Source organism: Thamnophis elegans, chromosome 4 (genome assembly GCF_009769535.1).
Source record: "Thamnophis elegans isolate rThaEle1 chromosome 4, rThaEle1.pri, whole genome shotgun sequence".
Taxonomy (NCBI): domain Eukaryota; kingdom Metazoa; phylum Chordata; class Lepidosauria; order Squamata; family Colubridae; genus Thamnophis; species Thamnophis elegans.
Window position 1 is genome coordinate 79100713 of NC_045544.1, and position 26881 is coordinate 79127593.

Here is a 26881-nt window from a genome sequence, read left to right on the forward strand (position 1 = left end):
CTGTTTGTTTGTTTGTTTGTTTGTGTCTGTCTATCTATCTATATCTATATCTATCTATCATCTATCTATCTATCTATCTATCTATCATCTATCTATCTATCTATCTATCTATCTATCTATCTATCTATCTATCTATCTATCTATCTATCTATCTATCTATCTATCTAGTGTGAAGAAGACATTCATTTGTTTTGAGAGAGATTTATCTTTCCCTCTAATAAAAGCTTTTCTTTGAAATACTGACAACAGTAGCGTAGAAAAAATGAAGGAATCCCTCGGTGTACACGGCAGAGTGAAAAGATGGAGGTTTGTGAGTAGGGGCTCTTAAGCCTTGATTGAGACAGAGGGACACCTGCTGACTTTACTGGCAATGCTTCTGGCTCAGCACCTGCAGTAGCACATATGTGTGTAAAGATCTTTGTGGGCAGTGGGATGCCTAAGCAGTTAAGACTTCTCTTGCATGGCATCTTGGACCAGTGGCCCTTCAAGATACTAATGGGGTGGCAGATGGACCACTGAGACACGTATCAATAGCCAGGGCAGCAGACACCCCTTCCTGCCTCAATCAAGGCTTAAAAACCTATGCCCCAGGCCTCTTCCTGGCTAGTTTTCTTGCATTCTGGCAACCTTCACTTATCAGCATAATAGGCATGAGGATGCTCAAAATCACATTGACTAGCAATGAATGGCAGATAAAGCTAATAAATGAATAAATTCAAATATTCTGAATTGGGACTGCCTCAATAAGCAAGCCCCATCCTTTAAGATTAATGGGCAGCTTGTCAAGACCTGTTTTGCTTTTATGTTTTATTTTATTTTGTTGGTAGAGCCCCTGAGACCTGAATGAAATTAATTGTATATTTTTCTTTATTTAAGTGCAGAAGTTGAAAGAAAGTATGATGAAGAAAGGTATTGCAGATAGTCCTCAACTTATGACCACAATTGAGTACAATATTTCTATTGCTAAGTGAAACATTTGTTAAGTGAGCTTTGTCCAATTTTACCACTTTTCTTTCCACATTTATTAAGTGAATCACCGCAGTTGTTAAATTAATCACACAATTGTTAAGTGAATCTGGTTTCCCCATTGACTTCGCTTGTCAGAAGGTTGTAAAAGGTGATCACATGACCCCTGGGCACTACAACCATAACAAATATGAGTCAGTTGTCAGCCATCTTGAATTTTGATCATGTGACCCTGGGGGGTGCAATGGTCATAAGTGTGAAAAACGTCCATAAGTCATTTTTTTCAGTGATGTAACTTTGAACAGTCACTAAATGAACTGTTGTAGTTCGAGAACTACTTGAATTTGGATTGTAAGTATGCTATAAATATGATGACGTATTGTTTGGGTTTTCTTTTGTATTGAATTATTTGGACTGTATTATAAGCTTCTAACATTGGCTAGATTGAAGAACCATAGAGATAATAGTAGTTAAAACTCATTAGTTTCTCATGGTTCTTGAAATATCGGTCTTCATTTTGAGATCACTACATTTATTTATTTTCCTATGTTTATTTTGGATCCGTATTTGCTCTTTATAACAGCAGCAGTAGAAAATCTTGACTTTGCTGTTAGCTCATCCAGGCAGGGTCTGACAGAGGGATTGAATTTGAGGTAGACATGACATGAGGTCTGCAGACCCAGAATTGGAGACGTGTCACAAAGCCCATTTTGAATTAGGCTTTAAAGCTGTGCTTTAAAAAGATGCCTTTCAGTTTGTCTGAGCAGTATAGGCATGCATTTGGATAGCATCCATGATTTGTGCATGCCAACTATCCTCTAAACCAGTGGTTCCAGTGGTGGGTTTCAAAAAAAATTTAGAATCTATTTTGTAGGTGTGGCCTGCTTTGTGGGAGTGGCGTGGCAGTCATGTGACCAGGTGGGAGTGGCTTGGCAGTCATGTGACTGGGTGGGCATGGCCAACTTGTAAAATGTGGTGAAACTCACTTAACAACGCTTTTACTTAGCAACCAAATTTTGGCTCAGAAACTCTGGCATTTAAATCATGCAGGTATTAAAGCTGTCAAGTTACAAGACCCTTGCACCCCTAGCCCTTTAGAAAAAAAACCCATCAGTGTTCAAACTTGACAGCTTTAAGACTTGTGGACTTCAGCTCCCAGAATTCCTCCTTCCCTCGTTCAGCTGCTTTCAGAGAAAGAAAGAAGGCATGCGAGAAAGCAGCCCCACTGCCCGAAAATGTGAAGGAAGCAAGCAGCAATCTCCTTTGCCCTCGGCTGTGTGCACCTCCTTTCATTCTCCGCCTGCTGAAACGAGTGAAGGAGGCAGGTGGAGAACGAAAGGAGGTCGCATAGCTGAGGCAAAGTAGCCTGCCGCTTGTTTCCTTCACACATTTGGGCAGTGGAGGTGCTTTGTCGCACGCCTCCTTCACTGCCGCCATCCCATGTTCAAACCAGGCCGCCTCCTATCTCCTCTTGGTGCTCTGAAGGGGGAGGGAAGGTCTCTCCTAAGACCTGCTTCCCTTACCTCGCAACACAGTTCTGGGATGGTGAGAATAGTTCTTTTTTTTGCCAGTATAGGGGCGTAGCCTCGGCCCCTACCTTCCTGCTACCTGCAGTCCAGCCCCGCGCAATCTCCCCGCCAACCCACTGACCTTGGAACACTCTGCTGGATGGCCTCTCTTTCATGTCCTGTTGCCGGCTATAGCCACATTGGAGCAGGTACTGTGCCCCCAGAGCGGTCACATGGCTGTGGTGCCTGGGCTGCTGACCATCCCAGGGCCCGCCTGGTTTCTTCTGGAGGGGACAGGCAGATGGGCAGCATTCCCCCCCACCTCCCTGGCTGCCTGCAGCTTCGGAGCCTCAGCTGGGTGGGCAAAGGAAGTGGGTGGGCTGGGAAAGCAAGTTGTAAATGGGTGGGGCGAGTAAGCAGCGACCGGGAGGGTGGGGGAATGAGCAGGGGGGTGGAGTGAGCAAGCAGCGACCGGGCAGGACGGGGGGAATAAGCAGGGGGGGTGGACAGGCTAGGGGAGGGAGTGTTCCAGCACGGGGCCTCCGGAAGAAGGGCTACGGGAAGGCACACTAAATTTCACCAACCGGTGCTCCTATACCCAGCCCTGTTTCCAATCTTTTTTTGGCCATGCCCCACCTAAGTATCTCTAAAATCCTGATGCCCCCACCCCATCCCATGACATATAATTCTTACTTTACTCAAAAAGTGAACTCTACTCAAGTGGAGGAATCCTAAAAGGCCATTAACGTGGTGTAAACAAATTTCAAATTGCCCCCATTAAAAATCAAATTGTCCCCCTGTGGGGCATAGGCCATGCTCTCCGATCTCATTTCTGTTTTTAAACATTATAGAGGGTACCAAAAGAGGTGTTATTGGTATGGGTTATAGTACTGGAGTTTTTTTCCCTTCTATCCAATTATTCTCCAAAACTTCCTGGACAAGCCCCTGCAGTTTTCTTGATAAGGTTTTTCAGAAGTGGTTTGCCATTGCTTCTTTCCTAAGGTCAAAAGAATGACTGTCCAAAGTCACACAGCTTGCTCAGTGCCTAAGGTAATAATAGAACTGATGATGTTCTGGTTTCCAGCATATGCCTTAATCATTATACCTGTGATGGTGAATCTATGGCAGGTGTGCCACAGGTGGCATGTGGAGCCATTTATCAGGGCACATGAGGCATTGCCCTGTCAGCAGGCCAGCTGACTTTGGCCTTCTTTTGAGGCCATTTTTCTCCCTCCGGAGGCTTCAAGCCTCCGGAGCACAACAAACCGCCCCTACGGGCAAACTGCAATTTTGGGAATGTACTTCCAGTTTGATGTAGGGCCAGTTTTAGCTCTACGGAGCTGGAGGACGAAAAACATCCCTACGGACAAACCAGAAGTCACTCTGATTTACTCATACGGGTCATTTTTTTGCCCTCCGGAGCCTTCAGGGAAGCCTCCTAAGGCTCCGGAGGGCTAAAACTGGCCCTATGAGGAAACCTGAAGTCTGTTCCTGAACTTTCTGGTTTGCCCGTAGGGCCAGTTTTTCCCGCTCTGGGGGTTGGGAGGCTGTTTTTGCCCTCCCCAGGCTCCTATAAGCCTCTGGAGCCTGGGGAGGTGAACTAACTAACATACAGAGTAGCCACCAGTATCAACTCCAATAACAAGGACGGAGAACATACAGGAACAAACAGCAGTAGTTCCTACTCCCTCTTATGGCTGATTAAAGCAACAGCATCCAATCGCATCTCACTTGAGCATTTAAAGTAACAGATACATTATTTCAATCATGGCTTATATATATTGTCAACCAAGACTAGGATTACATCCCTAACAGCCAGCACTTGCACCAAACTTACTCTTCATTTTTTTATGGTTTTGACTTATAAAAAATTAACACACTCCAAATTAAAAACAACAAGGTTTATAATGTACTTTTATATATTTCAAGAAGTGTTTCATATTTCCACAAATTGGAAGGAAAACCTGATTTTATGAATCTGAGATTCTGTGATTAGAGAAGCAGAACAAGTGAAGAATTAAGCTGCATTTCTTGTTTGACATTCATTTAGTCAGATACCTTTCTTTTACAGCTACTTTATGTGGTATTTCAAACTTGTTATTATTGTGTCCACTGAGCCATGATTTTCTGGAAGAGCTCATGGTTTTTAAAATAAAGTCTGAAAAATGTATCTGTTTTCCTCTTCTAAATCAGTATTTCTGATTTTGAGACATCTTAGCAGATCCTAATCTTTTTGAGCTCACAGAAATGTAAATATTTTTTTATTATCCCTCTGTGGAAGAAATTCATGCAGAGGAGAAAAACAGCCTTTTGTCTTTGTCTTCTTTTTTGCTTATGTCTGAAGAGGAAGAATGAGTTTTGTCTACTCGCTGAGGTAGGAAGTCATAGTTGGACTTGTGCCATGCTTAAATACTTTGGACACTAAATGGTGATTATTTACCATATTTAGCTTATAATTTTCCTACAGATAATCCTCAATTTATGACCACAATTGAGCCCAAAATTTCTGTCAGCAGTTTTTTGCCACAGTTATTAAGTGAATCACTCTGATTGTTAACTTAGTAACATGGTTCTTAAGTGAATCTTTCTTCCCCAATGATTGTGTGTCAGAAAGTTGCAAAAAGTGATTGATCACATGTCCCTAGAACACTGCAACTAATCATAAATATGAGTTGTCTGAATTTTGATCACATAACCATGGGGATGCTGCAACAGTCCTAAGTGTGGAAAACGGTGATAAGTCACTGTTTTCAGTGCGGTTGTAACTTTGAATGGTCAGTAAATAAATTGTAAGTTGGGGATTACTTGATACAACTCTATATTGCCCAAGTTGGAATGTAGATATTGGTCACAGCTAAATTTGGTTTTCAGATTCTTATAATTGTATTTGGAGGGAGGGGGGAATGAATAAGATCTATTGTTGACATGAAAACTTTGCTATGAATTGAAATCTTTGACATGCTTTGTCCACAGAGTTTACAGAGCTCTGCAAAAATGCTTGCTTTGCAAATCATAGGCAGCTGCTAGTTTGTGCAATGAAGCAACATTCTAAACAGAAAAAACCTGTAAATTAATGAACACTGCCTCCTCAAAAAAAAAAAAGGTGCATCCTATTCTCCTCTTCTCTCCCCTTCTCACCATTACAGAGTTTATATTGCCATATCACTGCGTTCTTGCTGCTCAATGAGCTTTGCAGCACAAAGTTAATTTTCTGCCAGTATTGCTTTGGGCTGATGACTAGGGGTGTTTGTATATCCATTAAATGTGCTGCCAGAACATGTCCACCATTTTCCACACTTTCCATTAAATGGTTGTCAGTAGGTTTACAGAACTGCTTCGTTACTGTGCTCTAATTGCAGAAAGACTTATGGATGTGATTTAAAAGTCTCCATAAAAGAAACCCAAATCTTGTTCAGAGAACTGAAAAATAAATAGAAATATTACGATCAATTAAATCATATTTTTTTTGTATAGTCACAGTACAATTAACAGGTAACAATATCATTTCCAAATTTTTACTTTGTGAAAGTAAAAGTACTGAAAATAAACATTTACAAGGAAATTGCTTTTCCCACATAAAAAATAATATCTGAACAGGCATATAAAAATACATATTACTTGAGTTATGATAAGTGCATTCAGTAACTATGTTAATCCTTTGTTGGGATTACATTTGATTTGAAATGGGGACTTGTTAAAATTGCATCTAGGATGCATTTTACTTCAATAAATTAGTATGAAAGAAATGTTTAATAGGGATGTGCAAAAACCAGAAAAATGAGTTCTCATTAAAACAATCCTACCTACGCCATTCAAGTCACCTGAGTTGACCGTATTTATATGAATAACACTCCAAATAATTTAGGCTTTTAAAAAACTTTTAAAATAATATTTGGGGCTGATTTTTCTATAAATTGTCTCACTGATAGCAATCCCTCAATTTTTGAAGTGAAGGACCTTTATAGTGATTCAGATCCAATTGCCAGTGTTTCTTATGACAGGAACACTCTAAATATTTCAAATTTTATTTTGGCAGAATTCACTAAAAATACCTTATTTTTAAAGTTTTTTTAAAAAAAATAATAATTTGAAATTATATATCTATGCTTGAAGCTCAGCAAAAAACAAACCAAAACTGCTGTACAACCAAAACACAAGACAAGAACCGTCTCCACATAGACACAGATATCTCAAGAAAAATGTAAATAGCACAAAATCTGAACAATGCAGAACAGCAAACATAAAGTTCACTAGTGATCCCCAAAGAGCTTAGAGTTCTAAGTTTGGATATTTTTAAAGAATTCTGGAAGCTCAGCACTGCAACAGAGCACAAGAATATGTAAATATTACAAATTTATATGACATTTGCTCATGACTTTGCCCCCCCAAATAGTATGATCAACCAAGCTTATTTATTTCAAAGTCTAAATATATCATAACGAAAGAATCTGGTTTTCATAATAAAGCAAGTTAAATGAGATTCTGAGTTATATATATTACTTTTTTAAAATGTTATTGTAGGAAACAATAGCTGCCACAATTTCTTTACTATTCGATAGGCTTGTGGAGATGGAAGCAAGTTGAAAACCAAAACATCTAAGGAACACCTACTTTGACTAAATGCTTTAAATGAGTACCATATATCTTTTGAAAACATTCCACAAAGAAAATATTGCTGTGTTTAGGAATATATAATTATCCCATTTATAGCACAGGTTCCAATAAGCAACATAAATTTCCCAAAGAGAGGTTTTTTACACATTTTTTTACTTTTTACTTACAACAATATTTTAAAGAATTTGTACCACATGCAATATTCATTATATGATAAGGACCATTTATTAATGATCAGATTTATGAGCTTGTAAAAGAAATTTCATGTACAATATCTAAAATGTACTGCTATACAGCATTTTACAGGTCTATGGAGATTCTCAGTCATCTAGGTCATGATTGTTCCAAAGGTGCTTTTCAAGAGGCAACTGGACTTCTTGTTTTTCTTTGAAGACATTTCCCTTCTCATCCAAGAAGCTTCTTCAGCTCTGACTGAATGGTGGGAAATAGAAGGATTTATACTCCTTGCAGACAGCTGGTCAAGAAGGTTTCACGTCTATTTACACTACTCAGATGCCCTGATGACACAGAGAAACCTCAAATGACTCTTAAAAGAATGCAATGACCAGCTGTCTGCAAGGAGTATAAATCCTTCCATTCCTCACCATCCAGTCAGAGTTGAAGAAGTTTCTTGGATGAGAAATGAAATGTCTCAAAGAAAAACAGAAAGTCCAATTGCCTCTTGAAAATGTGTCTGACCAGATATTCCTCTGCCTCTTTGGAGAATGGAAAGGTACCTAAGCAACCTTTCTCTCCTGAGCTGCCCCCCACCATGAGTCCCTGAAAAGTATCAACTGCAAGTCAACAAGTTCAGCTGGGTTTCAACATTAATTGGTGATTAGGCTGCCTGAAATTGACAAGACCCTGATCAGTTTCACACCAAAGGCTTTTGCTTCCTCTTAAGCATGAGCATGCTAGGCAAGCAGTGCTAGTGCATTCCTTTTAATATGTTCTCCCCATTCATTCTCTACTGAATGTAAACACAAATATTACAGCAATAGCACTTATATACCACTTCACGGTACTTTACAGCCTTCCTAAACAGTTTACCAGAGTCAACATATTGCTCCCAACAATCTGGATCCCCATTTTTCCGACCTCGGAATGATCTTAATAATTATCCCAGCACCAGAGTGAGCAAGTACAGTTGCAGTCACATGATTTTCACTTAGCTAACACTTTGCTTAACAGCTAAGTTCCTGGTCTCAATTGTACAACCTGTAAGATGTAGTACCCGTATACCAATGTTGTCTAATGACCAATATATTTTTTTCTTTCTTTTTGTGTTAGCCTATATATTATTGAACAATACACTTAAATGTATGTAAACTTGCTACTCATATTGCTAGTGTTTTCTCAGCTAAATAGAATAAGATAGAATAGCATAGGATAGAATAGAATAATAGAGTTGAGTCTTATAGTTCAACCCCCTGCTGAGTCAGGAAACCCTATACCTTTTCAGACAAATGGTTGTCCAAATGATTAATGGAGGGTAGGAGCTACAGGTAGTCTTTGGTTAAAGATGATAATTGGGCCTGGAATTTCTGCCATTAAGCTATGTGGTCATCCAGTGACGTGCGGTGAGGTTTATACTGGTGAGGCTCAGCTGGGCATCCTTTTGCAAAGCAGCTCAGCAGGGCAGCGGTTGGCCTCAGTGGGGGGGGGGAATTTGCACGCGGGAGCAGCCAAGCACCCGGGTCTTGGCGGCTCCGCGATGCAAAGTGCCCCACAGCCTCCGATGCTGCCAGCCCGCACCACTGCCCCAGCCTGCTTCTCCAGGCTCCGCCGCTAGAAGTCCCGGATCGCCTCTGGGGGAAGGCTGGATGAGAAGCGGAGTGAAGCTTCCCCGCGGCCTCCCTGCGCTGCTCAGAGGCTCTCGCAGGAGTGCGTGCCAGCGGCCGGCGGTCTCACCGCCAGGGCCGCTCCGGGCTGCCGGCCGCTGGCACATGCTCCTGCGAGAGCCTCTGCATAGCGCCGGGAAGCCGCGGAGAAGCTTCGCTCCACTTCTCACCCAGCCTTCCCCCAGAGGCAATCCGGGACTTCCAGCGGCGGAGCCTGGAGAATCGGGCCGGGGCGGTGGGGCACTTTGCATCGCGGGAGCCGCCAAGCGCCCAGGTCTGCAGCAAAGAGCCAGCCTCCTCCTTCTCGCCCACTCCTCTCTCCTCTGAAGCACGCCCCGCCCAACGTAAGCGTGCTCAAGACGACATGATTCGCTGCTTGCAGATCAGGAGGCGGGAGAATTAGTGCCTCTTTTCCATCTGAACTTCTTTGCCTTTTAACTCTTTCTTAACTTTTAGAAGGCAAAAATTCCTTATGGAAAAGAGGCCCCGAGTTCTCTCGCCTCCTGCTTTGGTTAACACTAAGCAGACACCAAGCCACTGTGACCTGGAATCTGGTAGCAACTATGTTGGCTTTAATTATTTAAAAAAAAATATTTAAATTTCTTTTTCCTGAGGAGACTGGTGAGGCTTCGCCTCCCTTGCCTCTAGTGACTGCACGTCCCTGTGGTCATCATGTGTTACCATAACATTTGGTAATGATAAACCTGGCATTCCTGCTTATTGTGTTAAGCAAGGATTGTGGGTGTTAACAAGTCACAATTTATTTAAGGGTTCAATTTATTATTAAGTTATGAGTTATATTAATGTTCCGAGAATGAAAGTTAATTTTTGTCATCCAAATCTTATTAATGATGTTTGCAAATAATCTTTTCTTATCAGATTGTGGTATAGCAAAAATGACATATTAATGTTTATAATTCCATTAAGAGGTATGGAGCAGCTGCTGCTAAAGTAGTAAATTAGATAAACACTTAAAATATTTAAATTCTAACCCATAAATCTAGAATTTCATCCTCTTGAAAGTGTTTTAAATTTAAATAAATTGACTTAATTTGTTTTAAGTTCATAAATTGGACGTAAATTTAAGTTTAATAAATTGAATATCAATGGTCAATTTACCTTTCTAATTCTGCAGCCGTGATCAGGTTGTCTTTTCTGATAACTTCTCTTCTACTGTGCCATAAGAATTCAGAAGCTAGGAACAAATGCTTACAAATAAAGCATAAGGCATGTTTGACAGATATGTTTGAACATAATGTTTCATCAGCATTACAGGGGTATCATATGAATAAAGTGTTTATTATGACTGAAGACCAATACTTGAAATAACCTGCAAGAACTAACATGTCTTTATAGTAATTCCAACTATAATAACATAGAACAATTGAAGATTACACAACAATCAGAAAAGAACTACTAGTTTTTGCTAGCATCCATTGGATATTTATTGCTACACTATGCATGTACCGTGCAAAATTTGATAGATTTCAATAGCAGGCTATTGTTTACAGGGAGAAATAGGCATCTAAATAGTCTACAATGTTTATTAAAGCTACTGTGTAACTTTCTAGAAAATCTTCTGTACAACAAAATGCTCAACTAACATTAAATTGATCTTCTGAAAAGGCTTTGCATTTACCAGGCGTTTCCAAGGTAGTATGCCATTTGATAAGATACACACTCAACATTATCAAGAACCAGCTTTCACTTATTTTGCAATACAAAATATTTCTGAAATTGCTATTAAAAGGTACCCTAGTTTGATCATAGATCATGGACCATGAGCGAGGCCATAGGTCAGTATTGTTTCCACTAGGCTGAATGAAATTATCAAAAATTATTTGAGGAGACAAACCTGTTGGCCAGAAATTAAACTCAGTACATTAAAGATTGCTAGCTAAATATGAGTCTCCACACTGAGTAAACCAGCCTGCAATGTGACGGCAGTACTGTGGTTGCATCTGGGCTTGAAAGCACTTCCTTCAGGAACATGGATAGTATTATTTCAAGGGGAGAATAACTGGAATATGATCCTAACTGAGTTCTGTATAGAAGACTACGCCAGTGCCCTGGTTTAATATAGGTTGACAAGAAAAGGCCTAAAATTGCTTCCTTTCAATTGTTTATCTATTTATATAATTTCTATACCCGCCCATCTCAACAAGTGACACTGTTGGTAGAACTGTAAAAAATTTCCTGAGGCATGAAATTGATAACACTAAATATTTAAAAATGTAAATTGCCCTGCATGATATTTCACATATTTATCTTGGCTTTTGGTTAATAGGATCGATATAGAAAGGAAACTGAGTAAGGGTTCTGCCCAGTAGCTCTGAAAGAAGCACAGTGTCATCTGCATATAATAACATAGATATATTTTTTCAAAAGTTTGTATAAAAGTTAAAAAGTAAAGGGAAATTAAACAGACATGCTAAATCCCTCCCTATTGGAAGGTAATAACATTGTTTGAGGTTTATAGAAAATTCTTAGAAGTGTTAGCTCATTAATTTGATATTTTATTTTTCTGTGAATGCGTGCAAGGCCTGTTCTTTATATTACACATAATGAATTCATTTTCTTTCGTTAAGTTGTTAGATGTTCCCTCTTCCTGTCATAACATTAATTCTTTCCAAAAAATCACACCTCCAGATATATAAGAGTAAGTGAATATGTGCTAGGAAACTAAATCTCTTAATCAGTTGATGTGGAATTTAAATACTTTTAGATTTTAGACAAACCAAAATCATCAATATTATTATTATTATTTTTTAAATGTCACCACTAAGTAGCTTTTGAAAATATGCTGCTGCTCTGATACTTTTCATGTATTTGAAGTCTGTAATTGTTAACCTGTCTTCTTTCATTTGTATATTCTAGAAAACTTGTTTCAAAGTATATTTTATGTTGTTCTAACTAAAATTCTCCGCTCACTTTTTTGAAGCAAACATTTGAAAGTGTTTTGAATTTAGATTATGAAAATTAGCTGCACTTCAGCTCTAATTGAAACTCAGATGGTGGTCTAGAGAAATTAATTAAAAATAATAGACCCATGTTCCTAAATTCTAGAGTTCTCTGTAGACATCTTTAAGGGCATATAAGTGAGGGCTATAAAGTGCTAGCATTACAAGAGATACTAATTGATTGGGGATTTTTTTATTAAAATAATACTCAATTCACATGCTCTCTGAATGAAGTATAATTAAATTCTGTATCAATCAGTTCATAAGCCTACTTCTGAGATTTTCTGTGTGATACCAGCATTGCACTGAAGATTCTTTTAACCTGGAAACCTTGTGGTTTTCCCTACAGTTACCTTCTAATTTGGGGATTTGTTTAAATACTAAATAAATGCAATTGAGTGGTTCTGTACTGATTAAAATTGCTAAGGAGAAGTAAAAGAAAATGAAAATAGGCAACTCACTGTTGTCATTTATACACATTTTTGCATATGTGAAGCAGGTGGATTTCGGGGAAGGAGGGTTCTGCTTGAAAACCGCAGTACAGCTCAGCTGCTGGTGCTAGAACAACAGATGAATATGGACACATACTGTATTTTTTAGACTATAAGACACACCTTTTTCCTCAAAAAGAGACTGGAAAATCTGGGTGCGTCTTATACACCAAATACAGCATTTTTTTGCCTCCCGAAGCCACGCCCCTTCACCAAAATGGCCATGCATACCCTTATGGAGGCTTTCAGAGAGCCCCTGGGGCTGGGGAGGGCAGAAACGAGCAAAAATGGGCCATTTTTGCACCCCACCCCCAGCATCACTCTATAAGCCTCCATAAGGCTATGCATGCAATTTTTTTGACAAAAATGGACCCATTTTCGCAAACCACGGGTTGTTTTTTGCTTGTTTTTGTCCCCCAGGAGCACTTTGCAAGCCTCCCCAAGGCTATTCATGCCTTTAAAAAAAACTGGGCCTATTTTCATGAAAAACGGGCCATTTTGGGGAAGTTTGCAGGGTATAAAAACTTTTTTTTTTTTTTGCTTTTGGAAAGCTCTTTAACTGATTAATGAGAATTACTTGATCAAGTGCTGTGCCAGTAAAAACACCTACCTATCTACTTTATTTCTCTCTATTTCTCTCTCTATCCCTCTACACGCACACTCTCTCTCCCTACCTGCCTACTTTTTTTTCTCTATCTTTCTATCTCTATTTCTCTCTCTATCCCTTTACCTACCTACCTACCTAACTACTCCCTCTCCCTATCTACTGTATTTCTCACTCTTTCTATTTCTCTATCCCTCTACCTACCTACCTACCTAACTACCTACCTACACTCTCTATTAGTCTCTCTCTATCCCTTTATCTACCTAACTACTCTCTCTCTATTCCTACCTACTGTATTTCTCTCCTTCTCTCCCTCTCAATCCCTCTATCTACCTACCTACTTTTTTAAAATTTGCCTTTTCAAAACCTTGGTGCGTCTTATACTCCAGTGCGTCTTATACACCGAAAAATATGGTATTTATGGCTTGGTTGCATTTAATATAAGCTGATTTAAGATGCATTTCTCAAATTTACAAGCCAAATTGCCACACAATTTCTTTCCTCCCCATTTTTACCCATTTTTTTCAATGTAGTTCTCTAATAAAGTAATAAAAGTTTGTATGTGAAAGAAAAAGCACATTAGAGGCTTACAAAGCTTTAAATGTATGCTTTTTTCACTTTAAAGAAGAATAGCACATCTGATGGTATTAGCAAAAAAAAAAGGTTTATAATTTTTGTTATTTCTCCTTTGATTTGGTCTTCAGATTTATTGCAGGAAAAATAACTCTGAAACAATTTCAATTGAGTTAATTTCTTTTTAAACTAAAATAAACTAAATATAAACTGACTCTGGATGTCAGTTTATAGTGATTTTAGTGGACAAGCTAGTAATGAACATTGCATTAATTCTTTCCTTGTTCTGTCTTTGTTATTTCTGTTGATATAAAAATACATTATTTTAATATATTGTTGCATTCTACTTTTTGAAGACCATGTGTCAGGCCCAACCCAAAAGTGATATACAATAGAATAGTCCTACAAAAGTTTAGTTCTTTATTTGCTTACACCCAATAGATAGAATCTTGACAGACTAAATTTTACTACTCTCATCCCAATAGATGTACCCTGGAAAAGGAGTGTCAAAACTTGATTTTATTGAGAGCCAGATCAGGGTTGTGTTTGCACTTGGGGGGGAGGCAGGGGGGCGTGGCCAGGGGGGGCATGGCCAGCTGAACATCACTTGTGTCGGGGGGAACCTGTGGTGGCCCGAGCACTCTCCCAGCGAAAATGGAGCTCAGGAGAGCCACACATGGCCCTCCCATGCTCTCTTTTTGCTGGCAGAGGCACTGGGGGCTAGTCTGCTGTTTCCAGGGCGGCCCCAAAGACCAGATCTAAGCCCCCACAGGCTGGATCTAGACCCCAGGCCTTGAGTTTGAAGCCCCTGCCCTGGGAGAATCTAGGGAATGGCTATCTTAACACTTCTCCTTTGATTCCTATTCAGCTCCAGGTTATGATGCCTGTTGTTAATCAGAGGTCCCAGGAGTCTTATCAAATTCTGATACAGATTTTTGTGTGTGTGTGTACATCCATCCATTCATACACCTTTGAATTCTAGAATCACTAATAGAACAATTCATCTTCTTTCAAAACAATTAACTAAAGTAAAACAATTTTCATTGACACCTTAGAATTTTTTAAAAAAACAGCACTAGTCCCATTTAATGATTTACCACACTGTTATTTCTATTTTTAAATACTTGTTAAATATATAAACTGACATTTTAATGGAATAGTGCCCATTGAATCACCTCACAATATTGTCTTGCAGAGAAAGAAAGAACTCTAATACATTTACAAGTATCTGCAATTTCTGTGTAAAATATAACATTTTTGTATGTTGAATAATGTTTTTTTTTTGCCTTGTAACACTTCTTTAACTTTGTGTCATGTTAGATTTTCAGAAGAAGCAACCAGATGATGAGTCCACTCCCAGCACAAGTAACAGCCAATCGGATTTGTTCTCTGGAGAAACAAATAGTGACAACAGTAATACCTCTCTATTGACACAGACTGTTAACTCCAACCAGCAACTTTCGACAGAACTGAATGTAACTTCTTTGAGCAAAGAGGAATGTAAGTATACAGTTTGAGAGGAGATTACACTAGGCTGTTCTGGAATTTAAGGATTTTAGCTCTTTAAAGTTAGGGGTAGGGAAGAGTTTGAGAATGATTGTCAAGTTCTAGCTGAAGAAAAAAGAATCAATGTTTCTTTCCTATTTAGATATGCTTGTAGAAAAGCATTTGGTTGCTTGTATATATCCATTTTGGAATACTTCCCAGTTCAATCTATGAATCTATAATTTAACTGTTAAAATTATGCTTTAGAAACCGAAGTTTTCATTGTAACGTTTCTGCAGATTTTTTTTACAAATATATAGATGGTACCATATATACAATGGGGATAAAAATAAGCTTGCAAAACAAGCTTTTGGAAGGTCATTTTTGCTCTTTCATTCTGGTAGGTTGATCCACTTCCACTTGATCTTCCCTATTTATATTTAATATAAAATACAAGTCCAGGCCTCAGAGTCTTCTTATTTCTCAAGACTCTAGAAATCTGTATCAAACATTCTCCCAAACAGAAGTTTTCTTCTGTAGTTCAGATTAGTATCATTTACCAGAGCTAATTATAAAGCAGATGGAGCGTTCTAATTGATAGTCTCAATGTGAAAGTTTCTTTCCCATAATGAAGAATTTACAAACTGTAAATTATTTTAAATATTAATTTAAGAGCTTTTTCCCTGTTTATCTTGTTTTACGGAAAATTCTATAATGCAAATGTTATTTCATTGCTACGTTTCTTAAAATATTAATATTTTTCAGCACAGTACACTTCTTCATACTATACTGAATATAGTGCCTCCATTTCAGTAAAAATAGGGGCATGTGATCATTAACTTCATTTCAACCAAATTTTATTAAGTGTCCTTAGTTTAAAAAGATATCACTTTATTAAGCTTTATCCTTCCAAACAAACTTGACAAGGTGATAAATTAAGGTTAATTGTTCTGCAAGATATACAGAGAACAGTTGTAACATTTTGCTTATATTGCAAAGCAAAATGTTACAACTGTTCTCTGTATATCTTGCAGAACAATTAACCTTAATTTATCACCTTGTCAATATACAATTTTGTAGTCCTGTTTAAAGGGAATTATATATATACACACACACACATACATACATACACATACATACATACATATATGTATTTACTCTCCTTAAGTATCCAAATATTCTTAGAGAAAATTCTGTATTTAAGAAGCAGCTGGACCTGGAAGTTATGTGTGTCATTGCAATGATACAATAACAAAGAGCCTGAAAAGGTATCAAAGGACCATGAAAGACTTAAGTAGGAAGGTAAAAGATCTAGGAGCACATGTGGTATTTTCATCCATGCTTCCAAATGATGATCAACATCCAGTGAGGGAATGGAGGATTTCAGAGGAAAACTTCTGGCAGACTGGATGATGTCATCAAGAAAACTTTGGATTTCTAGACTATGGTCTATTATGTAGACTCTATGCTGTCTACATGATGGTCCTCTGTCAAGAGATGGGGTCCACCTCATAAGGACTTGAAAGAATGTATTTCGAAGACATCTCACTTGGGTTATCAAAAAACCTTTAAACTAAATCTGGTGGGGAAAAATGCCAATTTCTAGGACCAAATCCAAAGGGTAAATTCCAAGACAATGAATTTGAAAATGGAAGTGGTGAGAAGGAAGGGGGATTCAGGTATAAAACAGGAGACATAGCAAGCAAACACAAGGTTAGCCATAAAGGGCTCTGATGTCTACACACTAATGCTCAAATTATGATGAACAAACAAGGAGAACTTGAAGTCCTAGTACATGAGGACAGATATGATATTGTCATGTTATAATAAACGTCATGGGATGGAACTCATGATTGAAATATACAACTAGAAAAATATAATCAAAAGAAAATAACCCCATAAAAGAGTAGTAGTAGTAGTTTCACTGTATATATTTTTCCTGTGTTATATGGAGAAAAAAGATCAAAAGATGAGAGGGTATGGAAACTTAAAAGAATAGATGTAAGGCATGAGAAATAAAAATAATAAAGTAATATGAAGCAAATAACTTTGCTACACAAATCTTGTAGGATTCGACACTTAAAAAGAATTATTTAATTAGCATCATTTGAATAGGAGGACCCTAAATAGCCTTAAAAACACAAATTACTAAAAAGAAATTGCTAAAGTTTTTTACACGTGGCTATATATGCAGATTATGAGCAGTATCTCTAAAGGTTTCCATGACAAATTTAGTTTCTCTTTGGCTGTTTCTTATATGTTTGTGATTCTAATGTATGATTTTTTTCAAAGATTATGTAGATAAATTGGGCATCTTCCAATTGCACACATTCATGGATAGATTCAGAGTTTAGGCGGGTTTCCCAAAGGACAGTCTAGGATTTCTACTTATCTTACTGATAGCATCTTTTAAAATGCATCCATTATTTGCTACCAGTTCCCACAGTGGTATTTTTAAAAATTAACTATTAAATTCATGTACAATCTAGTGCAATTTTGAAATTGCACTATTTCAAAATAGTGCCATATTTTGAAATGCGCATTTTGCATATTTCAGCTGCCATTTCTTTAGGTATCTTCTGTTAGCGCCTCAGAATTATGTTCCTAAGGATAGATAGGAAATATTTATAAACAAATAATCAGTTACCATCTGGTTTGCATCAAGGCTCTTCCTTTATCTCAACTCTTGTTTTTTCTGCCAGTACTTAAGAAGAACCATTTGTAAGCCACTCAGAGTCACCATATGTGAGTTGGAGGCCATATAAATGTGTTTAATAAATTAATAAAACTGTAGATTTGGTACTGTTGATGTCTAACTTTGTAAATTTTCTGTGTATACTTATTTACAATTCCACAGCTGAAGAAAGCCAGCTGCCATCTAGAATCCCTTTAAAATAATTGAGCCTTTAACTGAATGTTACCCAGCACTGAGGTACCAATATAATTGTCCTACATTAAGTTCATAAGCACTATATCTTACTAGCCTTATTGCTAAGGAACAGTAAACTTCTTTAATGCACCGCTTCAAGTTCCTAAGTGAGAGGCAGGATGTAAATTTAATTCAAAAAGAATTATTTCCTTTGGAGGCAGTATGATTTATATCTGCATAATTTTCTACCAGCTCGTTAAAAGGATAAATGCGCATTAACATGTCCATGAGGAGAAACCTTACATTTTATATATGAAATAGTCAATATACAGTTTCAGAGTGCTATTGTTCATGTTCTAATCCATATATTTATTAAAAAGCTGCTTGAACTTGTTTATAAGCAGTGATTTTTATTACTAACTGATTAAATTACTAATGTGCACCAAAGACAAATTCCTTGTGTGTCCAATCACACTTGGCCAATAAAGAATTCTATTCTATTCTATTCTTTTCCATTCTAAGAATTATATTTGTGTAGAATATCTAGAGACTCTTAATCACAGTAAGAAATCTTTATGTTTGTCACCTATCACTTCTTGCTTCAAATTTGACCTTTTTCTTGAATACAGATTTTTCTGGTACAGAATCCCACATCAGAATTTTCTGAACTTGTGTTGATGTTGGTACAGAAATAATGCTAGGGACTCTGCTCTGAATCATCACAATCTAAAGCTTTTCATAAATAGTTTTTACATATGTTAGTAAAGGGCATAAAAATGATTAATTGCATGTTTGAGGTACAAGGGTTACTATTATAGCAACACTTGTATTTATTATATGTTTTATTTTTCATCGAAGTACCCAGTTCTTTTTTTAGAATATAGAATTTGGATGTTTGCATGGCTAATCCTGCAGAGGTAAAATCTTCATGATTATGATAAGATGAAATTGACAAAGTAGTTAATAAAGGATGGTGTTCCTAATTAATCCATTGTGCCTATAGTTGAAAATTAATTGTGTTATGCAAATGTCATCTTAATTAAGGCAGAATATGAGAGTACAATAAATCTTTTACAAAAAACTTTAGTTATGTTGGCAACAGTAGGTTGATAGGTTAGTGCTTTTCAGCCTACCAAAGTCTTAATTTTTCAGTGATGCCTAGGTGATTTACTTCTTACTATAAAATTAAGTTTTACAGCAGGCATTCAGAAATGCCATTCTCCCAACAACATCCACAATGTGAGTTCTGCAACTATATCAGCATACAGATGATTGGTTTATACATTGTATTTTCAACTATATTCTCAGCCTGATCCTGAACCATAGTTTCACCACAGTGAGAGTCATAAAAATAGATTATATATTTGTGTTTATATCAAAATGGAATTTATAACTCCCAGCTTATTTGTTCAGTATAAAATTGCCTATAATTTTGAATTATTTCCAGCTTCTTGAGGATATTTTTTAACATGTGGGTAACTCCTATCAGAGGCTTAATCATGTTGTGATATGTGTTGATTAAGCCTTATACACTGTGGAACTTAAGAACACAATTGAGTCCAAAATTTCCATTGCTAAAAGATGCGGTTGTAAAGCAAGGCATCACATGTCTGCATCGCTTAGTGACTGCAATTTTGACACTTCCAGCTTTTTCTTATCCCAGAATTGTGAGTTATTAAGGCGAGGGAATCCCAGGTAAGGAGTGGGGGCTGCCATAAAGGGACTTGGGAAGGCCCTGGGAGACCTGGTGCAGACTGTGCATGAGTTGAGGGATGCTGCAGTGCTTTGCGAAACCACAGCCAGCCCAGCAGCACTAGTGCAGGAGACTGCAGCTTCCCTCACCTGGCACTCAGAAATGCTTTTTCAAATCCTACATTTCAGTCAGCCATACCATTACTGTATTTTCCGGTGTATAAGATGACTTTTTAACCCAAAATAATTATTTCAAAAATCGGGGGTCATCTTATATGCTGGATATAAGAAACGCCATACCCCAAAACCAAAGCAAAAGCAACACCGCCAAGCAAAAAGCCGTGCCCCCACCAGCGCAAACACCTGCCTTTCAATCGATAACCTTGGCACTCTTCTCCTAGGCATATTTTCCAAGCTATTTCCACACTCAGCTCATTCACTGTTTCCTTTCCAAACTCTATTTCTCCCACCCCACCCCCAATGCATCACAAACACCAGAACTATAACACCTGCAGAAATATGTACAGAGTCTCTTTTCCTGAGCCTAGAGCGCTAATCTCCCTTCCCCAGGTAGACTATTCTTGACTGGGAAATCTCTGCTCCTCGCCCAAAGCTAACGGTCAACGCTAAAGGGTATTTTCCAGCTCACTAAGACAGAGCCTGCTTTGTCTGTTTCAAGTGCACAGATGGGAGACGGGCTGTTATTTGCTGCGTCTTGTTCAACGTTCACCAATTCAAGAAGAGAAATTAGAGTACTCATGACAACAAGGATGTCGGATGGCAGACCCCTCTCTCTTCAGCCCCTCCAGCTCCCTCCCTTTCTACAGATATCTCCCTGTCTGACTTCCTTCCTTTTCCTTCCCTCCCTATCTCTGTTCATCTATTTCTGTCTCTTTCTACGTCTATCTATCTATCTATCTATCTATCTATCTATCTATCTATCTATCTATCTATTTAAAAACCAACAATCAAAAAGGATAAAACATTATCTGCAATTATTCCCCAACCCTTTTTACACACTAAAAATAATAATAACAATAACTCATCTGGGGTCCAGTTTGGGGAAGGGGAGTGTTGGAAGGAAAAACCACCTGGTTTAGTTCCAAGCTGGGAGAAAGGCTATGGAAACAAAATGAAGGCTGATTGGCTATTTGGTGTGCCTTGGAAGAGGGGTAGTCTTATACGGTGAGTATAGCCCAAAGCCTATATTTTAACAGGAAAAGTAGGGGGTCGTCTTATACACCCAGTCGCCTTATACATCGGAAAATACAGTACCTTAGCCCATAGCTCCAGTTGCCTCTATAGCCCTGCATTCCACAGACTCTGCTACACTCACCTGATTTTTGCTGTTTTTCTCCTGCTACTCACACATAATCAAGCAATGATAGAAAAGGAATGCCTCGGGTCCCACCAGATGAGACTGCTGAAGCAGTGGGGCTTGGAGCATGTCAGCCTTATCAGATCTTAAAAGTATCTACTGCAACATCAGCAAAGCCTGTGTATGACATCCATTGATCTCCAAAGCAATATTAATAAAACAAAATGGTAGTATTGACGACAATCCCTTTTTTAGGTTAAATGGCTAAAATTTCTGTTTATAAGAAGCCTAATAAGATTTGAAAAGTATTTAATCATTGGTGTTTTAAAATGTCATTGTTTGGATTTTCATTTGCTTTATTGGCATCCACAGTGTTACATGAAAATGCATGAATGATGTCTACTATCTAAAAGGTTTCCTTACACTGGTAGATTAACCCCTGGTAATCTAGGTTTTGGTTAACTATGAATTTTATTTACCAAATAAAAAGGAGAGGAGCTGTTCAAAACCATATGGGAGTCATGAAGTTGGGGTTATCATAGGTAGATCTTAGCCAAAATAAAGATGAAACAGAAAGGAATGGCTAGTGGAGAAACAGAAATAGCCTTATCCCTTGCCTTTATCCATTCCCACAATATTTATGTTGTGATTAATGTAACCAATATTAATTATCCAAGAAATAGTCTTTTTCTGGATAACCACTATTGAAATGCTAATAGTACTGGAATTGATTTATGGATTTCTATTTCTAGGTGGGCCATGCACAGATACAGCTCATGTTTCCTTAACCACAGCAACCAAAAGATCTTGTGATTCAGGTAAATTTTATTTTTAAAAGAATATATATTATGAAAGAAAAATGTCCAGGTCCCTAGGCTGTTCCACTGGCCTAGAGAAAGATCTCATTCATAAAACCCATATTTCTCATATTGAAAGCCATCATATCTCATGTTACGTGTTTAATAATTTACCATTGAACGTGAAAGTGGTAGGGGAAGGCAGAATCAGCAGAAACTAATCCTGCACATATTCCTACAGAAGCACCAGTCAATTCAACCAGCCCTCATTCTTCGCTCTGGAGGAAAAAATATAAAATATGGGCTTTATTAAAGCATTAATACTGTAAGTTGCATTGCAGCTTCCACAATCAAAAGGAAACAAGTGCCTTTTGCTTATTTGTCTGATATTCATCTTCCCAGTGATGTAAACTGCTTGCTGGATAAAATGTTCCAGAAGTTACTTCGCATATTGCTCATTAGGATATGCATCATTGGCTTCTGTATTCACCAGACAAACCATTCTTTGCAAGGTGAGGTGGAAAGCAATAATTTGTAGTGTCCTCCAATGTGGTAAAATAAATAATATGGAGTGAAGGATTAATTCCTTCATACCACATGACCTGATTTGGCAAGCCTGTAAATTGAAGATAAAAGTGAAGTTTGAGCTGTATTCAACCCCTTGTCGCTACCTAGACATATTCATGTTGTTTTCTTCACAATACAAAAGTGGTTTACATTTTTTGGGGATGTTTTTTCGATTTTTCATTCGTAAAGCCTTGCAATTTCCTATTCAAGTATTAACCAAGATCATCCCAGGATAGTTTTATAAAAATCCAAGGGATACATGAGTACAACTGTTGTGATAGATATCTTCTTTAAAAAAATCAGTTAGTAATCACACAGAATTGCATTGCCAGCAGTCTGTGTGTGTGTATGTGTGTGTGTGTGTGTGTGTACACACACACACACACACACACACACACACACACACACACACACACATATATATATATATATATATATATATATATATTTCAAATTATCCTCAACCTTCAACAAAGAACAGAGTCAAGGGTGGCAGGATGGTAGAGCCTCATTTTCTGAAAGGAGCTTGACAGGCCCAGCTGGGAAGGAGACATGGAACAAAGCAGTGTTTGCACAGGGCCGAAGCGTGAAGTCCTTACCTACAGGATGGCCTTCACTTAACGACCACAACCAGGACTACCAGACCCGCTGTCACTAAGCAATGTGGTCATGTGATGTTTCACCTAATGACCATTTTACTTAACAATGGAAATTCCAGTTTCCAATTAATCCAGTTATGATTGTTAAGCAAGGACTACCTACAGAAAGCACAGAAGTGATAATTCCATAATAATTATCCGTTGTTAAGTACAGGTAGTCTTCACCTTACGACCACAATTGAACCCAGAATTTATGTTGCTAAGTGAGAAATTTGTTAAGTGAGTTTTGGCCAATTTGACAAATTTTCTTGCCCTAGTTGTTAAGTGAATCACTACAGTTGTTAAATTAGTAAGGCTGTTGTTAAGTGAATCTGGCTTCGCCATTAATTCTGCTTGTCATAAAAGTTGATCTCCTGACCCCAGGACACTGCAATCATCTTAAACACAAACCAGTGATCATATCCAAATGTAAATCATATGACCATGGACCACTGCAGCCATAAGTATGAAAAATGGTCATGTCACTTTTTTCAGTGCCTTTGTAATTGTGAATGATCATTAAATCAACTGTTGTAAGTTGAGGATTACCTTGTTATTTATCTAGATTGAGGGCAGAAGCAATGATAGAACCTTTAACACTTCTGGTGGTGATGTGCTTTGGAGTTGTGGAAAATAAATATAAGGGAAATATCAAATTTATTGGTTGGTTTATTGAAATTAATTGTATGCTTAAACTTCTTGTTATTTTTTTTATACAAAACCAGCAAGGGAAAAAGTTCTGTTAATATTATTATTTAGATAGCCTATTGCTCTACAATGGTAAAACACTTGCTTTTATTTTAAAAAAACACAAGTTAACTTCAAAAGAAAAGAAAAACAACAACCAAGTAAGTCTTATTCAGTTGACATTTAAGGTGCTGTTTAAGTAACTTTTTAGTATTTGACTGATGGAGGACACTATGTTACAAATTCAGCTATCCCTGTGCCTTCACTATTAGACATGGAGTATTAGTACAATAATGTAATGTACATCATCAGTCCTGTCAGTGACAGTACCCATTAATGACACATTTTTTTCTTCCTCTGCTCAGTTCTCATTTGTACTAATGGAATGGCACATGAAGCAAAGCTGTAAATAAAAGTTATTACCTAATAGGTAGGCACTGAAGTGGAACGTACAGGAGCTGAGGCATAGAAACTGTATTACTGCTCATCAGCAATTATAAACAGGATAAAGTGTTTGGGACTTACACTGACAAAGCAAAGACTATTTGATGCTAGGACATGATAATGGATCAAAGTAGCATGATGGATGTTGATGAAATTTTACTGTCCCATCTTGCTGGCTGTTTCCAATATTAGTTGTGCTTCTCTTTCTTATGTTCATATAATGGGGGCAGGGTGTGGGGGGAGAGGCAGAAGAACTACATTTTATCCAAAAGATGGAAAGGTGGCTTATACATTGGATTAGATCACAGTACTTGTATCTTCTTTATAGATAGAATATGCTATGTGCACAAATCTGGATCTACATTTTTCCCCAATTGCCTTTCTATTCACCCCTCCTTCCTTTCTCTAACAACTGCTTAAAAGGTTATTTCAGTTCACCCTAACAGATGAGAATGTGTGCAGTCACCTCTCACTGACAGGCGGAGTTAATTGGATAATGCGCAGGTATCACCGAGGACTTTAGCTAATGATTATGGAAGCATTATACATACAGATTCAGCAAGACTGGACAGGTTGTTTTAAAGTCAGGATTGTATGTAATTTTGAGTTTAGAAATGGAGCATATTTTGGGAAGTTAGTTAGGGGATTTAATGGCTGCCCAATTCCAAAAAGAGTCTGGGAGGCTTACAGTATTTTAAAAAGTACATAATTTAGAAGAAACATGACTACCCAGACAAAACTACATAGATAACATAGAATGAACAATACTTGTATTTTTGAATGTTCAGAATGATTAATATGGAATCAAATTGTTCTGTAAATAAAAAAAAATTAAAAAGAGAGAAAAGCTGCAGAATCCAGAGGGTTGACACTAGGACTAGACAAACTGTCACAATATAATAAACAAATGTTTATGCTTTCCAAAATGTTAATTGCAGGTGGACTAATGAGAGAAAGAAGGGGGGGAATCAAAGTATCAAAATAAGCTAGATGTCACAGCTCTGTGATTTATAATTAGTCTCGCTCCCAAGGTTCAGTGTAACTGAATGTCTGCTAAAAAGTTTGTATATAGAGGAAAATTCTCAACAGCTTTACCTTTTTGCTAGCAAACATGAATTATTTTGGGATGTTATAGTGAAATAGTATGAGTGTATCAAGGAAAAGGAATTGTTGACCATCTTCCCATTTTGAAGATTGGTGGGTATAGATGGGATCTCCCTTTTTCCTTTGCTTTTGCTGTTTAGGATTATCTTCTAAATACAATTTATTCCTTTCTAGGGCTTCTGGAGGCTTGTAGTTTCATTTTTAGCAAACTACCCATTACCCTAAATGAAAAAATGTGTAAGGGCTAGGTAATTGGACATGATTGTTGGTACTAGGGAAATTCAGAGGAGAAAGTGCCTTATGTGGGCATTGTATGTGAAACTCCAGCACTTAAGTTAATTTTATGGGAAATTATGTGGGCTATAAATCCAAACTATGTGTTTTTATACCAATTGCCATAATGTTATGTCCATTACATTTAGATTTTGATCTGTTTGTTAATTTTGATAATTTGCTAATTAATGTTATATGATGCATGTTGTACTGTAAGCCTCAGAATCAGGAGACTAAAGTGGCATACTAGCATTTATGATGATGGATAGACAGATAGATAGCACTGGCATATAATTAAATTTTGCCCAGGATTAGGCTAATATTAGCATCTCCGAGCATGAAATTGAAATTCAGCTACATTACTGGTTTCATCATAATATCTCAGTAAACATGCTACAACAAATACTGAAGCTTTAAAGGTCACATCCTTTGCTTTCCAGTTGTACTAGATTAAGTGTCTTTACTCCATTTTTTTTTTATTTAGTGTAGTCTTATTTTGTAAACCCAATTTCTAGGGCCTATCATGATTAGTATATCATTGTTCAGGAGTTATTAAGCTCTTCTACTGAGGTATTTTAAGTCAATAGCATTATGTTGCATAGTCATAATCAGTAACAAACATCACTTTCTTTATCAGTATTTATTTTATTTATTATTATTTTTTTGTCTGGCCATCTTACCACAGGTTAACTCTTGGCGCTTTACAATAGTAAAAGCTAAAACAATATAAATAAAATATTACAAAAATACAACTATACAAAATACAAAATACTTTGCTAGGAACTAGCTTTAAAAAATCTATGCAAACTTTTCCTTGTAAAATTACTTTACTGGTATAGCCTTTCTCATTGCAGTAGTAGTTCAAAATATTAATTATAATCTAATTTATTTAAAATTCTGGCTTCTAATTCTTCATAGGAAAAGAACTGGATATGTTGATAATGAATATGGAAGTGTAAGATAACAGGAAATAGTGAAAACTAGGAATATCGGGAATACTAATATAATCTCATGCAAAAATTTCAGTTGCTACTTAGCCATAGCAGATGACTAAATCATAACTTCTATAAATCTGTCATAGTATATTTGTAATTCCTGGCACTTATAACACAGACAGACAGACAAACACACACATACACACACAATGCTAGAAAAAGAAGGCGTATCAGAACTCTCTATTTTTCACCAGCTGAATAGTTCTCCAAAAACAAAATGGAATTAATCAAAATGTTGATATAGAAGATGCTGATAAATACATAAGCCAACAACAGCAACAACAAAATAAACTAAATACTTTCTGGAGTTATGAAGAAAATTGTTCAGAAAACATTTCTCAAGTATATCCCTATGGGAAACACTGTTTGACTGCCAGTTGGCTGCTCCATTCTAGAACCTTTAGCTCCCTTGTCTGTTACATGTCCCAGAGTATGTGCTCACCTTGTGCTACTTA

The 26881-nt window shown here is 37.4% G+C and overlaps 1 protein-coding gene across 1 annotated transcript in view; it reads left to right on the forward strand.

Annotated features, from left to right (window-relative positions):
* The window catches only part of ZFAND3 (zinc finger AN1-type containing 3), a 104560-nt gene that overhangs the window by 50225 nt on the left and 27454 nt on the right, over positions 1-26881 (forward strand). The window contains exons 4-5 of the mRNA XM_032215857.1: positions 14878-15057; positions 21674-21739. Coding sequence (XP_032071748.1) covers positions 14878-15057; positions 21674-21739 — 246 coding nt within the window. The remainder of the gene's footprint in view (positions 1-14877; positions 15058-21673; positions 21740-26881) is intronic.